At 46.2% G+C, this 15,720-nt stretch overlaps 1 protein-coding gene across 6 annotated transcripts in view; it reads left to right on the top strand.

Moving 5' to 3' along the window:
* Positions 1-15,720, top strand: part of scaf11 (SR-related CTD-associated factor 11) — an 83,930-nt gene that overhangs the window by 19,791 nt on the left and 48,419 nt on the right. For all 6 annotated transcript variants that reach the window (XM_070900240.1, XM_070900243.1, XM_070900244.1 and 3 more), the window contains one exon: positions 7,500-7,666. In XM_070900240.1, coding sequence (XP_070756341.1) covers positions 7,500-7,666 — 167 coding nt within the window. The remainder of the gene's footprint in view (positions 1-7,499; positions 7,667-15,720) is intronic.

Raw genomic sequence — 15,720 nt, 5'->3', positions numbered from 1 at the left:
GGCCTTCTCTCCTTCATAACTCCAGAAGTGGGGCTGTTCGCTGACAATTCTACACTGTTCATTCACAACTCTGTTAATGAGGCTATCCATACCAGCCTACAGCAGGAGCTGGATAACATCCAGACTTGGTCTGAAAAGTGGCAGATAACATTCACGCCACATAAATGCCAGACAATGACAATCTTGGAACAAGAAAAGGCCCAACTATGTCTCTCTGTGATTCAGTAGAGCCACAATCACTGAGTCTCCAGCAGCAACCTTCTGGGAGTCATATCAACACCGTGGTTCCATGAGCAAGTCAGAAACTGGGAATTCTGCAAAAAAGTGCTGCACTTTTTGACACCTCAAAGCTTCTCCATCATGTCAAGGGCTCAAATCAAGAGAGTGGTGGAGTACACTAACTCTTTGCCTGGGTGGGTGTAGCTGCAACAACACTGCGTTTATATATCGCCTTTAACATAGAAAACACCCCGGCACATCACAGAGGCATAATCTGGCAAAACAATACCCAAGAAGCTCAACAACATCCAGGATAAAGTAGCCTGTTTGATTGCCACATTGTCACTTGCTCAATATCCAACCCCTCCAGTGCTTGTCCATTAGGGATGCAGAATGTACTATCTACTGGATGTGATCGATCAACTCATCAAATTTACTTTGATAGTGCGCCCCAGCCCCATGACCACTACCAGCAAGAAGGACAAGCACAACAATGTCCTTGTAACACCAGCACCTCTGTGTTCCCTTCAACTGGAATTGCCTAACTAACACCATTGTGGGAGCACCAACAATGCAAGGGCTGCACTTGTTCAACAAGAAGGCCCATCACTACCTTCTCATGGCAAATGGGGAAGGGCAATACATTTGGCCTTGCTAGTATTTCTGCCATCCTGCGAACAAATATTTAATAAAACTTGTGTACTGAAACTGCCATTCATTTCACAAAGGTTAAGGGTAAGTGAGCAGCACAAATTTATTTCTGTAACTGGCATTGGCAAGTAGCACAACTTTTAGTCATTATCTATGTGTAGTACCATGCGAGATCCACCACCATTTATAAAGAATGACCATGTCTTTTACATCCTCAACCAAAGTGGGAAAGGGCTGGATTAAATAAATATTCAGACATCTAACTTGGCAGTTTGTTTTCTTTAGTATTCATTCACAGAACATGGGTGTCACTGACTAGGCCAGCATTTATTGTCCAACCCTAGTTGCTCTTGGGAACCGCTGTAGTCCGTATGGTGAAGGTGCTCCCATGTTGCTGTTGGACAGGGGGAGTTTCAGGATTTTGACCCAATCGCAATGAAAGAACGGCGATATACATTCAGGTTAGGATGGAGTGTAACTTATGGGGAACTTGGTAGATGATGTGGGTTTGGAAAGTGCTGCTGAAGAAGCCTTGGTGAGTTGTTGCAGTGCATCCTGTAGATAGTACACACTGTAGCCATGGTATGATGGTGATGGAGGGGGCTAGATGGTTAGGATAGTGGATGAAGTTCCAATTAAGAGCACTGCTTTGTCCTGTATGATGTTGAGGTGTTGAGCTTCTTGGGTGCTGGAGCTGCACACATCCAGGCAAATGGAGAGATTTCCATTACTGGCTTGACCCTTGTAGGTGGGGGAGAGGATTTGGGGAATCACTGGTGAGCCACTCACTGCAGAATACCCAGCCTCTGGCCTGCTTTAGTAGCCATGGCGTTTATCGGGCTGTTCCCGTTGAGTTTCTGGTCAACGATGACCCATAGGATGTTGATGGTGGGGGGCGGTGGGAGTCTCAGTGATGGTGTTGCCATTGATTGTCAAGGTGGTGTGGTTAGGTGCTCTTTTGTTGTAGATAGCCATTGCCTGGCACTTGTGTGGCCCAAATGTTACTTGGTATTTACCATCCCAAGTCTGGATGTTGTCCAGGTCTTGATTATCTGTGGAATTGCAAATGGAGCTTCCCACTTCCAACCTTATAATGGAGGGAAGGTCATTGATGAAGCAGCTGAATGCTGCCCTGAGCAAATCCTGCAGCGATGTCCTGGGGCTGAGGTGATTGGCCTCCAGCAACCGCAGCCATCATCCCACATAGCATCTTGGGATCTAGGGCTGTATGTTGACTTCTGGGAGTTCTAGTCTGGTTGCTTTGTTATGTTGCATGTACTGTCCAGCTGTGCCCGGTGTGTAAGCATTTTGTTGGAAGTGGCACAAGTAACCTGGGAGATTTGCAGTATGTATGTTTGGTTCAGGGTACAACAACAATATGGACGTGATGGGTGAGTAGGTCTTCGTGTGTGTAGAAAATGAACCCTGGAGTTTTGGATCAGATAGAATTTGTGAAGGATAGTGACAGTGAGGTCAGGGAACTGTACCAAATATACCAGCTGAAACAGAATGGGAGTGGTAACTGGTTAACTGTGAAGATAATTTAAGGCAATTGACTGGAAAATACAGGTGGGGAAACTCAGAATAACTGAAGCTGCTATCATTGTCTTTCATGAACTTTTTGGCCGACTCATGAATTCTTTGCTAATCCACCGCAGTTTGTAGGATTAAGCACTACCTCAACACCTGACGTCTTGTGTTCAGTCCTCCGTAGCCCAAACCTTGTCAGAACCCACGATATTGTGTTTTGCCACATGGCCATTCCACTGCTCTGAGTACTTTTGCTTTAAAACATTATTTTAGCTGCCCATACCTGGTAGGATATATGGAAAGAAGGGGGCTTTCTTTAATACGTTGACCAGCAGGATGCCTCCTTGTCTATCACGTACTCTGGGTGCCCAACGATGGCTCTGTGCATGGTATAAGTCATCAAAACCCTGGTCACCGTTTTGGAGTGTGGGCAGGAACATTGGCAGGACCCAGGTTACAGAGGAGTGGGAAGGTCGCGACGGTTGATCGGCAAGTGTTTGTGGTGAGATGCGGTGAATGTTTATGGCAGAGGAGCGGCGGTGCGACAGATGAGGGTACGGGGCCCAGAAGAGTCGAGGGCCCAGGGTCAGCACGGGCCAGCCCACACTGCGATATGTGCGCGCGCTAGGTCCGTACAGCAGAGCAGGTCTCCAGTCATCCTGGTTAACCCTTGCCACTGGATAAAGGCCTAGCTCTGTCAAGCCCGTGTGATGGCTGGTGTGCAACGGTCACCACACGTTAAAAAAATTCACGCGAAGGCATCTTCCACCCCCTCAATTGGAGTTCAGGACTGGAACATCAGGTCCTTCATCGAAACACCTGTGAACTCGTGGAAGCAAGTCATCCTCGTTCGAGGGACCGCCTATGATGATGATGACAAAAATACAAAAAAATGACAGACCGGAAAAGAGCCGCTGGTCCATGTAGCTTGTCCCATACAGTTGTGATGCTTCCCAACCCACTCAGAAACCATGTCATCTGGGAGAGGCGAAAAACCAGGCCGATTAGAAGGGGATAATCTGGAAAATAATTGTCATGACTCAACTGAGTGGCTGGTGGTCGAGGGACATCAAAAACATGTACCCAAGGTCGGTGATATTCATGAGATCATGTGGGGTGCATTAGGCTAGGCATAAAGGGGCATTGTTAGTGTTTGGAAGATGGGATGGGTATGTTTTTTTCCTGAGTTGAATTTTTGTTACCGTTGTATGTTTTTGTCATAAATGTTAATTTGAGGAATATATAGGGTGTGGGTGGGGTATGTTCATGATGACTGTATCTTGGAGAGATATTTGGGATTTACGATTGATGCTACCTAGAAACTACCAAAAGCTACCCAACGGCTTCATAAAAGCTGGCAACTTAAAACAGCCCGAAATACAGTGCAATGGGACATTGGCTTGTAATTTAATCTACAGATATATCAAATATTTCATTAGTTATATGGAAGTATAAAAACTAATCTGCATGAAAGCCTTGAACGGCTATGTGAATGTTCAAGATTCATTTTCTTTGAGGAATTTAGTTACACTTTCAAAACCCACATTCAAGTTCATAAATATTTGTTTACATACGCTCTTGTGTCAAAACTATTTGTCACTGAGTGATTGCAGTATCCTTCCTCTTCCTTAATTGAGATCTGAGATTAGGGTTTGAACTTGTCACTTTTCTGGTCTCTATGGGATAACTACACACTGCCTTAACTGGTGAGCATTTATCTCTTGGCAGTTTCTGTCGTAATTTAACTCCAGATCCAGGCTTAATAATGGTATCGGACATGCCATTCTCCCAGCTAACCATATGACAATATATTAAGAGATGAAGCTCTAACTTACTTATGTAATCGTTGATAATCATTGCCACAAGGATCAGTGCTTGGGCCTCAGCTATTTACAATCTATATTAATGACTTGTATGAAGGGACCGAGTGTAATGTATCCAAGGTGGGAAATTAAGCTGTGCGGAGGACAAAAAGAGCCTGCAAATTGATCTAGGCAGGTTAAGAGTGGGCAATAAGGTGGCAGATGGAATATAATGTGGGGAAATGTGAGGTTATTCACTTTGATAGAAAGAATAGAAAAGCAGAATATTTTTTTAAATGGTGAGAAACTTAAATGTTGGTGCTCAGAGAGATTTAGGTGTCCTCGTACAGGAAACAGAGTTTGCCTGCAGGTACAGCAAGCAATTAGGAAGGCAAATACCATGTTAGCCTTTATTGCAAAGGGGTTGGGGTACAAGAGTAAGGAAGTCTTGCTATAATTGTGCAGCGCTTTGGTGAGACCACACCTGTAGTACTGTGCACAGTTTTGGTCTCCTTATCCGAGGAATTATATACTTGCCTTGGAGACTGTGCAACGAGGGTTCGGTAGATTGATTCCTGGGATGAAAGGGTTGTTCTCTAGGGAGAGATTGCGTAGATTAAGCCTATACTCTGGAGTTTAAAAGAATGAGAGGTGATCTCATTAAAACATATAAGATTCTGAGGGGGATTGACAGGGTAGATGCTGAGAGGTTATTCTCCCTGGTTGGCAAGTCTCGAACTCGGGGCAGAATCTCAGGATAAGGGGATGGCCATTTAAGACTGAGATGAGATGAGGAATTTCTTCACTTAAAGGGTTATGAATCTTTGAAATTCTCTACCCCAAAGGGCTGTGGATACTGATTCTCCTGAGTATATTCAAGGGTGAGATAGATAGATTTGTGGACTCCTGGGGATTCAAGGGATATGGAGATCGGTCGGGAAAATGGAGTTGAGGTTAAAGATCAGCCATGATCTTATTCAATGGTAGAGCAGGCTCAAGGGGCCGTATGGCCTATACCTGCTCCTAATTATGTTCTTGTGACTCCAGTAGTACAGCTGAATGAGATAAGCTGTGGGTTGCTTAATTTTTCATTGGAGATCTTGCAAAGGATTTTCAACCGAAAAACTAGAAACTTTTCAATACTTTACAGCAAAAGTATCCAAACTGTGCCCCGCATCCTGGCAGTGCAGCTGTGAAGCCATGGCAACTTGATCTTATTTGACCGTATGTATCTAATTTGTTGATTTGTCCCAATGAACTTTCTCATGCGAAGAAGCTTAGGAAAGACTGTTTTCAGCACTGTTGCCTCATTGATACATTTATCATAAATCAGAACAGGTCTGTTAGTATCAGATTTGTGATCAATGCATATTAATGCAAACACAAATTTAATGGTGGTTCTCAAGGCTTCACAAAGGCAAAAGGATTGCGTTACAGGGAAAGGAAGGGGTAGAAGAAAATATGGAACAAAAGAATGAACGGCGTTTCCAAATAATGGGACACAAATGTAAAAGACTGATGACCATGCTTAAATACATTCAGAATCTTATTACTTCCCCTCCCCTAAATTTCAGGTTTTGTAAATTTGAGTACACGTTTGCATAGAAGTTCAGCACAGCAATGAAATACTGTATTACAAATGTTTTAGTTGTTGCTTCTCACAGTATTGAAATGTCTTAACAGTTAAGAAAATGTTAACGAAAAGCACAGAAAGCATGGTGAAAAAGCAATTTGACAGTGTATGAATGTAAAAGAGAAAAAATGAAATAGGAAAAGTAAAAGTTTTAACAGTAGTTTTATAGGCCCCAAGTTTCCACATGATTTGCTCCTGATTTTTAGGAGCAACTGGTGGAGAACAGAGTATCTTAGAAATTGGAATTCTCCACATTTAAGTTTTCTGCAGTTCTAGTCAGGTAGAACAGTTTCACTTTTGAACAGAATTTTTTTTTCAAAAGGGGGCGTGTCCGGCCACTGATGCCTGATTTGAAAGTTTCCACAGTGAAAACGTACTCCAAACTAACTTAGAATGGAGCAAGTAACGATTTTTGTAGGCCTAAAAAAACCTTGTCTACACATTAAAAAATCAGACGCAGGTTACAGATTAGGCGTCGGGAATGAGAGGGGGGGGGGGGGGGGAGGGAAGGAAGTCATTACATTCTACAATAAATCCTTAGTTATACTTGTACAAATATTATACAAATAATTCCAACCTGAATAAAAATTTATAAGCAAAGAAAAGATTAAATAAACCATGTTCCTACCTGTGTGAAAGTGCTTCAGGCAGGGAGAAGGCTGCAGGAAGCCTCAAGTTGAGGCAGCTGTTCCCGACGGAAGCGGGGGGGGAGGCAGTGAGGACCCGACCGACGGTAGCAGCCGTTCCCGACGGCGGAGGGGGGTGAGGCAGTGAGGGCCCGACCGATGGCAGTAGCCGTTCCCGACGGCAGGGAGGGGGGGGGGGGATGCAGTGAGGGCCCAACTGACGGCAGGGGAGGGGGGGGGGCAGTGAGGGCCCGACCGACGGCAGCGGGGGGGAGGCAGGGAGAAGGCTGCAGGAAGCCTCAGAAGTTGAGGCAACCATTCCCGACGGCAGGGGGGGGTAGGCTCCCCCGCCGTCGGTCGGGCCCGTCGGGAAACGGCTGCCTCAACTTCTGAGGCTTCCTGCAGCCTTCTCACTGCTGCACGAAGCCTCAGTGCTGATCATGGAAGGGCAATGTGGTTTTATTAAAAAATGTTAAAAATTGAACACCTACAAAGAACTACAAAAATGGCCGAGTGTCAATGTTTCCTTCACACTGCGCGTGCGCAAACGCTCCAACGCGCACGCGCAGGGTTGCCGGCACAAAAAAAACTAATTTAAATGGTACCCGCCCCCTCCTACTTACAAAATCGGCGCGAGTGGTAGGCTCCGCCCCCTGGGCGCCGCGCCAAGCTGACACCGAGCTGCAAAACGCTCGAGAATAGTGCGTTTTTTTTCAGGCGCCGTTTTCGGCGCAAAAAACAAGTGCCCAGCTCAGAGGGGCGCCTGTTTTGCCGCGTGTGGAAACATGGGGCCATAATACTTGCAAAAAGAAATATTTACAGAATTTTGCAATGACTGAAGATACACAGATGTATGAATTACAACAAAACCTCATAATAATTGTATTTTTATGATTGGTGTTATTGATCATACTTTAAGGTGACGAGAGTTGAGTTGAATTTTTGATGCAAATTAATGTTGCAACTTATTCATTGTCTACTGTGTATTATGAATTCATGCTCTTTGAGACTTGACCATTTTTCTGATTTTGTTAACAGGCGGAGAAAATGAACAAGAACGAGCAGATAACAGGGTGTTTTCTCCAACAACTGCTCACATGGACTGGTGTCCTATTTGCCTGAGCCACTTTGTGGAACAAGAAGTGGCTGTTCCTGAGAGCTGTTCTCACATTTTTTGCCTGAGGTGCATTCTTGCGTGGGCTGAAGTAAGAAATTTGTTAATTGAATAGTATTATGAATAGTTTTTTTCAGCACTTTTCATATTTGGAAGTAAAATGAAAATGTAGGAGCAGTGAATAAGGTGAACCAAATTTGGTTGCATAGGGTGAACCTTATGTGTAATGGATATAATCCAATGTATTAAATCTATAAAATGGAATAACTGAACCAATGAGAAGCGGTACTCAAAGGATTTGTTTTGGTGTAGACGTTATCAAGATTATGGTGTGGTGGGGCAGAGAGTGCAAGGGAGGAGTTTTATTCACTAAGTTTAGTGAATAACACTCACTATCTGCTGATATCCTATACAAGAAGAGATTGGCAATCCAACATTGTGTGTATCCCTGTGAGAGTAACTGATGTGATGGGCCCGATCATGCTGATAAAATAACGGCATGATGTCAAGATTAATGTGCAAGTTCAGAGGTTTAAGAGATACTGCATGTTACAAATCTCTAGAACTTGCTGGTCGATTTACGCCACTCTGCTGTTTGCTTTGCACATAACCCTTGGACCGCTCCCCCCCCCCCCCCCCCATTATTTTTAAGATCTTACTGGATTTACACATTAATTGCCATTAAACTCGCCACAGAAAATGATGACATTTTTTTAATGTTTTCAAGATTTTCTTTAGTCTCTTTTTTCTACTCTCAATCCAATCTTTTTCTCTCATTTCTCTTCCTGAACTTGATTTGACTTTAATTCACCCACTCTATTTTACCTTCCTTCTCTGCTGTTCCTCTGTTTCTTTTCAATCCTTAAATCTCATTGGTTAAGGAGATGCACTGTTGGCCCCGCCATTAACTAAGGTCCCAGATGCCCCATTGCCCTCACCACGCCGTTATCATTTTGCACTACAGGTACCAGCACGTTACGCCGCAAATACATTTTGAGCTGAATACAGAAAAAAGTGTTAATTAGCAGCATGGTTCAATACTAGTTTTTAAAAAATCTTAATTAAATTAGAAGAGAGACACTTAGACATGTACCTCAAAGTGATGGTAGGCTTATCATTTTCAATGTCTAGACAATGTGACAAAACAGTTTTTAAAAAGCTTAATGGAATACTCGGATTACGTAGCCAAAACTATAGAGTACAAGTCTGTAGAACTGAGGCTAAGCTTAGGCTACTGTTGTTAGAGCCCATTCAGAGTAGTGTGTTCAGTTCTGGTCACCATGCAATCAAAAAACACACACATATGTTGGAAACAATGCAGAGAATAGCAACAAGACTGATTAAGTGTAAAAGGGAATGATTTGTAAGGAAACATTAGAGAAGCTTGACCGTTACAATTATAGGGACAAAAGGTAATAAAGAGAGAGATTTCATTGAAGTATGTATAAAATATTAAATGATTAGGACAAGACAAATCCAAAGTGTTTCTTTAAAGCAAGCCAGGAGAGTAGAATGAATTGAAAGATAATTAATTCGTGAAAACTAATTTTGAAACCAAATAATTAGGAAGCGCTTCTTTCATGATGAGCAATGATTATTCTGGAATAATCTTCCAACCTCAATTTTGAATGCAAAACTATTAGACGGCAGAGTATCTGCTGTGAGTGCAATCGATGATTCCAGTGCAAATTGCATCCCTTTTGAAAAGTGTGTTTGTCTCTTTCCCCCTTCTCACCCCGCCCCCCTCCAAGTTTCTGCTCAAATCCATTTGCGTATTGCCGAACACAAAATCTCCCATGAACCAGCACAATTGGGTAGCATTTTAAAACGTTACTGTTTTTAAATGTTGCTTTAAAAAATATTCCTTGGTATAGTTAAGAATAGTTTTGGGCCGGGCCGTTTTTCGCGCCACAAAGTGCGCCTAAAAAAAAACTCGCCTATTCTCCGGCTCCCTGCAGGTCCTCTGGAGCTGGGCGTGGCGGAGCCAGGTACCTGTGCTGAAAACAGTGCCGGGACCTCTGCACATGCGCGCTACAGTGGGCGCACATGTGCAGTAGCTCCAGGCGCCCAAAACTGTGGGACGGGCCCAAAGCACGTAGCCCCTAGCCCTGGCCGAATGGCCTCACTGGGGCTGCGTGGATAAGGCTCCTCCCACCCGAACGAACCCGACCCGACCTGACCTCCGCTCTCCCCGGCTATCCGACCTCCGCTCCCTCCCCCCACCCTGGCGACCTGACCTCCACTCTCTTTCCCCCCCCCCCCGTGACCTGACCTCCGCACCCCCACCCCGGCGACCCGACCTCCGCTCCCCCGGCGACCCGACCTCCGCTCCCGCGACCCGCCCTGACCTGACCTCCGCTCTCCCCGGCGATCCGACCTCCGCGACCCTCCTCCCAACCTCCGCGACCCGACCTGAACTCCGCGAGACTCCCCCCCCCCCTGCCCCCCAGGACCCGACGCCACCCACCTGTAAATCCAACCCGAAGTCTTGGGCCCGGCCCGTTCAGCCTCCTTCTCTCCCTCCCTCCCCTTCCTTCCCTCCCCTCTCCTCTCCCTCTCCTTCCCTCCCCTCTCCTTCCCTCCCCTCTCCTTCCCTCCCCTCTCCTTCCCTCCCCTCTCCTTCCCTCCCCTCTCCTTCCCTCCCCTCTCCTTCCCTCCCCTCTCCTTCCCTCCCCTCTCCTTCCCTCCCCTCTCCTTCCCTCCCCTCTCCTTCCCTCCCCTCTCCTTCCCTCCCCTCTCCTTCCCTCCCCTCTCCTTCCCTCCCCTCTCCTTCCCTCCCCTCTCCTTCCCTCCCCTCTCCTTCCCTCCCCTCTCCTTCCCTCCCCTCTCCTTCCCTCCCCTCTCCTTCCCTCCCCTCTCCTTCCCTCCCCTCTCCTTCCCTCCCCTCTCCTTCCCTCCCCTCTCCTTCCCTCCCCTCTCCTTCCCTCCCCTCTCCTTCCCTCCCCTCTCCTTCCCTCCCCTCTCCTTCCCTCCCCTCTCCTTCCCTCCCCTCTCCTTCCCTCCCCTCTCCTTCCCTCCCCTCTCCTTCCCTCCCCTCTCCTTCCCTCCCCTCTCCTTCCCTCCCCTCTCCTTCCCTCCCCTCTCCTTCCCTCCCCTCTCCTTCCCTCCCCTCTCCTTCCCTCCCCTCTCCTTCCCTCCCCTCTCCTTCCCTCCCCTCTCCTTCCCTCCCCTCTCCTTCCCTCCCCTCTCCTTCCCTCCCCTCTCCTTCCCTCCCCTCTCCTTCCCTCCCCTCTCCTTCCCTCCCCTCTCCTTCCCTCCCCTCTCCTTCCCTCCCCTCTCCTTCCCTCCCCTCTCCTTCCCTCCCCTCTCCTTCCCTCCCCTCTCCTTCCCTCCCCTCTCCTTCCCTCCCCTCTCCTTCCCTCCCCTCTCCTTCCCTCCCCTCTCCTTCCCTCCCCTCCTTCCCTCCCCTCTCCTTCCCTCCCCTCTCCTTCCCTCCCCTCTCCTTCCCTCCCCTCTCCTTCCCTCCCCTCTCCTTCCCTCCCCTCTCCTTCCCTCCCCTCTCCTTCCCTCCCCTCTCCTTCCCTCCCCTCTCCTTCCCTCCCCTCTCCTTCCCTCCCCTCTCCTTCCCTCCCCTCTCCTTCCCTCCCCTCTCCTTCCCTCCCCTCTCCTTCCCTCCCCTCTCCTTCCCTCCCCTCTCCTTCCCTCCCCTCTCCTTCCCTCCCCTCTCCTTCCCTCCCCTCTCCTTCCCTCCCCTCTCCTTCCCTCCCCTCTCCTTCCCTCCCCTCTCCTTCCCTCCCCTCTCCTTCCCTCCCCTCTCCTTCCCTCCCCTCTCCTTCCCTCCCCTCTCCTTCCCTCCCCTCTCCTTCCCTCCCCTCTCCTTCCCTCCCCTCTCCTTCCCTCCCCTCTCCTTCCCTCCCCTCTCCTTCCCTCCCCTCTCCTTCCCTCCCCTCTCCTTCCCTCCCCTCTCCTTCCCTCCCCTCTCCTTCCCTCCCCTCTCCTTCCCTCCCCTCTCCTTCCCTCCCCCTCTCCTTCCCTCCCCCTCTCCTTCCCTCCCCCTCTCCTTCCCTCCCCCTCTCCTTCCCTCCCCCTCTCCTCCCCCTCTCCCTCTCCTCCCCCTCTCCCCCCCTCCCCCTCTCCTTCCCTCCCCTCTCCTCCCCCTCTCCTTCCCTCCCCCGCTCCCCTTCTCCCCCGCTCCCCTTCTCCCCCTCCCCCGCTCCCCTTCTCCCCCTCCCCTCGCTGTCAGAAACACAGACACTGACAGAGTGAAAGACACACACACACAGACAGAGAGATAGAGACACTGACAGAGACACACTGGGGGTCCGTCCCAGCATGCTGTTGGAGGACTCCCGGTGCTGCAGTCGGTAAGTACAAAATGTTTTATTTATTGAATTTTTAATTTTTTTTATTTTTTATTAATTTTTTTTGATTGATTTATTGATGTATTTATCATTTATTATTGATGATGGCTCTTTATTTGTAAAACTGAAGTGTTTAATGTTTGTAAACTTCCCTTTTAACCCCGCCCCCATTCCCTATTCCCTACGCCTGATTTGTAACCTACGCCTGATTTTCTAAGTGTAGACAAGGTTTTTCTGAGCGTACAAAAATCTACACTTACTCCATTCTAAGTTAGTTTGGAGTAAGTTTTCACTGCCTAAACTTTCAAAACGGGCGTAAGTGGCCGGACACGCCCCTTTTGAAAAAAATTCTGTTCCAAACTGAAACTGTTCTAACTGACTAGAACTGGAGCAAACTAAATGCCGAGAATTGCAATTTCTAAGATACTCCATTCTAAACCAGTTGCTCCAAAAAAAACAGGAGCAATTCAGGCCGAAACTTGGCCCCTTAGTTACTTTTGATTAATTCAGCTAAAAATGGGATTTTCTCAAAAAAATAAGCATTTTAAATTAGTGTCAAACCACCACCTCTGAGTACCCAATTTCAAATTACTGAAAGTGACTTTAAAAAAAAAATATACAAAGCACCTTTCTATTTATATTGGGGTACAGTAGTAAGTTCATTTTACAAATGTGTTCAAAGCTTTCAAAACATACCATTAGTGTTCTTGCACTCACAAATTCTGGCTTATTTTTTGGAACCACCTCAAAGGCCTGCAAACGAGCACAATTAGCGGAAACTCCCAATGGTGATTAATTCACCCTGGGGTGTGGCCTGTTTATAGGCGGGGCTGTTTTTAATCATCATATTTTTAAAACCATCACAAAAGATCGCAGAAACTTGAGTTGCACTGAATGCAAATTGCGCTTAAAGTTCCGCGATCTTTTGCGCCAGCTGTGCCAATATTGGGGGAATTGTGCCGACAAAACCAGCGCAATCGAGCGAAAACTCCAGGCAGGTTCAAACTGCAGCTGGATGCAAAAATGGAACAATTATCTTACTAGAAAGATGAGCTTATTTGGGCCAAATGGTCAATTCTTTCTTGTTTTTTTGACGTTATATGGATTCCTTCACAGTAATGACACACTAAGAATGTTTGCTAACCTGCAATTCATATTTATATTGTGGGAGTAGTTCTGCTGGGGCGATATGAACGTCAGATTTTGCTGTTTTATTCCATTGTAATAAAAAAGAGTCATTGAGTGGGCTCACTGTTGAGATGAAGCTCTAAGAAGCATTTAGAGTTTAAGCATGATAAATGTGTTTTCATTAAAGATGCTTAATTAGAGTGTACTACAGATGCGACGTCCAAAATCTGGAGTTCCAGAATCCGCACACCCCCCCCGCCTTGGCCGACCTCCCCCGGCCTTAGCCTGGTCTCTCTTTTCACGCACTCCGCGCCCCTTGGCCCGACCGATCCCAACACCCCTTGACCTCTGGCAGCCCAAGCCCCCCTACGCAGCCTCGGCCCAACTGACCTCCGGCAGCCCAACCTCCTGACGTGTGGCCGCGTACCTTAGGGGGAACAATGTTCCCATCAAATGTGCCCCATCTTGACTATAAGGGTCAAAAATATGCAGTTTGTGTGCTGTAAATCAGGAAATGTTCGCTGTTGCATTGTGGGATATTTTAACAGAACACTCAGTGCTTGAAACTTTAAATTACTAATTTTACAGTAGTATGTTTGAAGTATAAATTTACCTGATTCCAAGTGTGCTATGTGAGGTGAGCAATGCTTAACAGCAGCAACTATTTTGCTCTTGCCTATGTTATGAGCTAAATCGCTCAGAGAAATTATTTTTGTGTGGAAGTGCTCTGGCAATGTTGGATCCCACAGAATATTTGTGCTAATATTTCCTGATTTACAGTATTTGTACCACTGATGTCTACTCTTTGCCCCAGGGGTTCTGGCTGAGAGATTGGCAGGGACACTGGGGTGAAGGAATGGAGGTCAGTGTGAGTGCACAAGCCGTGCATTCCTGCAGTTAAGTGCCAGTGTGAAAACTCTATCTTGGTGAATAATGCCGGAGAGAAATTTAGCAGGTAAGCTTATTTCAGCTTTGACCTTGGCATTCCAATTACGGAGCAGCTGTGAAGCAATAGTGACATTTTAAATTATGAAACAGATAGAAAGTTCTGTGCATATTATGAATGAAAGTCGAATGCTATGAACAAAAGTTGAGCAATTTAAAAAAAAATGCAAAGTACAACTGAAATCCTTAAAATGATGCCAAGAAGCTGTAGAAAATCTTTCAAGCTGGAAAACGAACCTGTATTGTGTTGGTCATACTCGATTTTCACGAGTGCTAGCCAGCAGGTAATACTCAACGTGGTACAATTCCAACTCTTAAGTTTACAGTCATAAATTGCATGAAAGTGCAATTTGTGCAACAAATTTTGCAGTGTTAGTTATTCTGGCTTGAAAATTTGGTCTATATTTCGATTATGACTTAAAATTGCTAATGAGAAAAAGGACATTAGAATGCATTTTTTTTTAAGGTTGCATTTTGCCACATGCCTTCTGTATGAACCTTAGGGATTGGTGTATTTTGTGCTGTGAAAAGATTTCTATACTCCTGTTGTATTTCACCTGATAACTCGATGGGATCCAAATTCCTGCCGAAGTGAGGTGGGGGTGGAGAGAAATTCTAATACACATGACCTGAAGTTGCCAACCCCTAAATATTGATGGCATTTGTGATGACATTGTGCAGTGTTAGAATTAAGAACATAAGAAATAGGAACAGGAGTAGGCCATACGGCCCCTCAAGCCTGCTCCGCCATTTAATAAGATCAAGGCTGGTCTGATCATGGACTCAACTCCACTTCCCCGCCCACTCCCCTTATCCCCTTATCATTTAAGAAACTGTCTATTTCGGTCTTAAATTTATTCAATGTCCCAGTTTCCACAGCTCTCTGAGGCATCGAATTCCACAGATTTACAACCCTCTGAGAGAAGAAACTTCTCCTCATCTCAGTTTTAAATGGGCGGCCCCTTATTCTAAGATTGTGCCCTCTAGTTCTTGTCTGCCCCATCAGTGGAAACATCCTCTCTGCATCCACTTTGTCAAGCCCCCTCATAATCTTATACATTTCAATAAGATCACCTCTCATTCTTCTGAATTCCAATGAGTAGAGGCCCAACCTACTCAACCTTTTCTCATAAGTCAACCCCTTCATCCCCAGAATCAACCTAGTGAACCTTCTCTGAACTGCCTCCAAAGCAAGTATATCCTTTCGTAAATATGGAAACCAAAATTGCATGCAGTATTCCAGGTGTAGTAAGACTTCCCTGCTTTTATAGTCCATCCCCTTTGCAATAAAGGCCAAGATTCCATTGACCTTCCTGATTACTTGCTGTATCTGCATACTATCCTTTTGTGTTTCATGCACAAGTATCCCCAGGTCCCGTTGTACTGTGGCACTTTGCAATCTTTCTCCATTTAAATAATAACTTGCTCTTTGATTTTTTTTCTGCCAAAGTGCGTGACCTCACACTTTCCAACATTATACTCCATCTGCCAAATTCTTTCTCGCTCACTTAGCCTGTCTGTCATTTTGCAGATTTTTTGTGTCCTCCTCACATATTACTTTTCCTCCCATCTTTGTATCATCAGCAAACTTGGCTACGTTACACTCAGTCCCTTCTTCCAAGTCGTTAATATAGATTGTAAATAGTTGGGGTCCCAGCACTGATCCCTGCGGCACCCCACTAGTTACTGGTTGCCAATCGGAGAATGAACCATTTATCCCGACTCTCTGTTCTCTGTTAGTTAGCCAATCCTCAATCCATGCTAATCTATT

Source organism: Pristiophorus japonicus, chromosome 15 (assembly GCF_044704955.1).
Source record: "Pristiophorus japonicus isolate sPriJap1 chromosome 15, sPriJap1.hap1, whole genome shotgun sequence".
In the NCBI taxonomy this organism is placed as follows: Eukaryota; Metazoa; Chordata; class Chondrichthyes; family Pristiophoridae; genus Pristiophorus; species Pristiophorus japonicus.
Note: the sequence above shows the minus strand (reverse complement) of the source record. Positions and strands in the feature narration are given on the sequence as shown.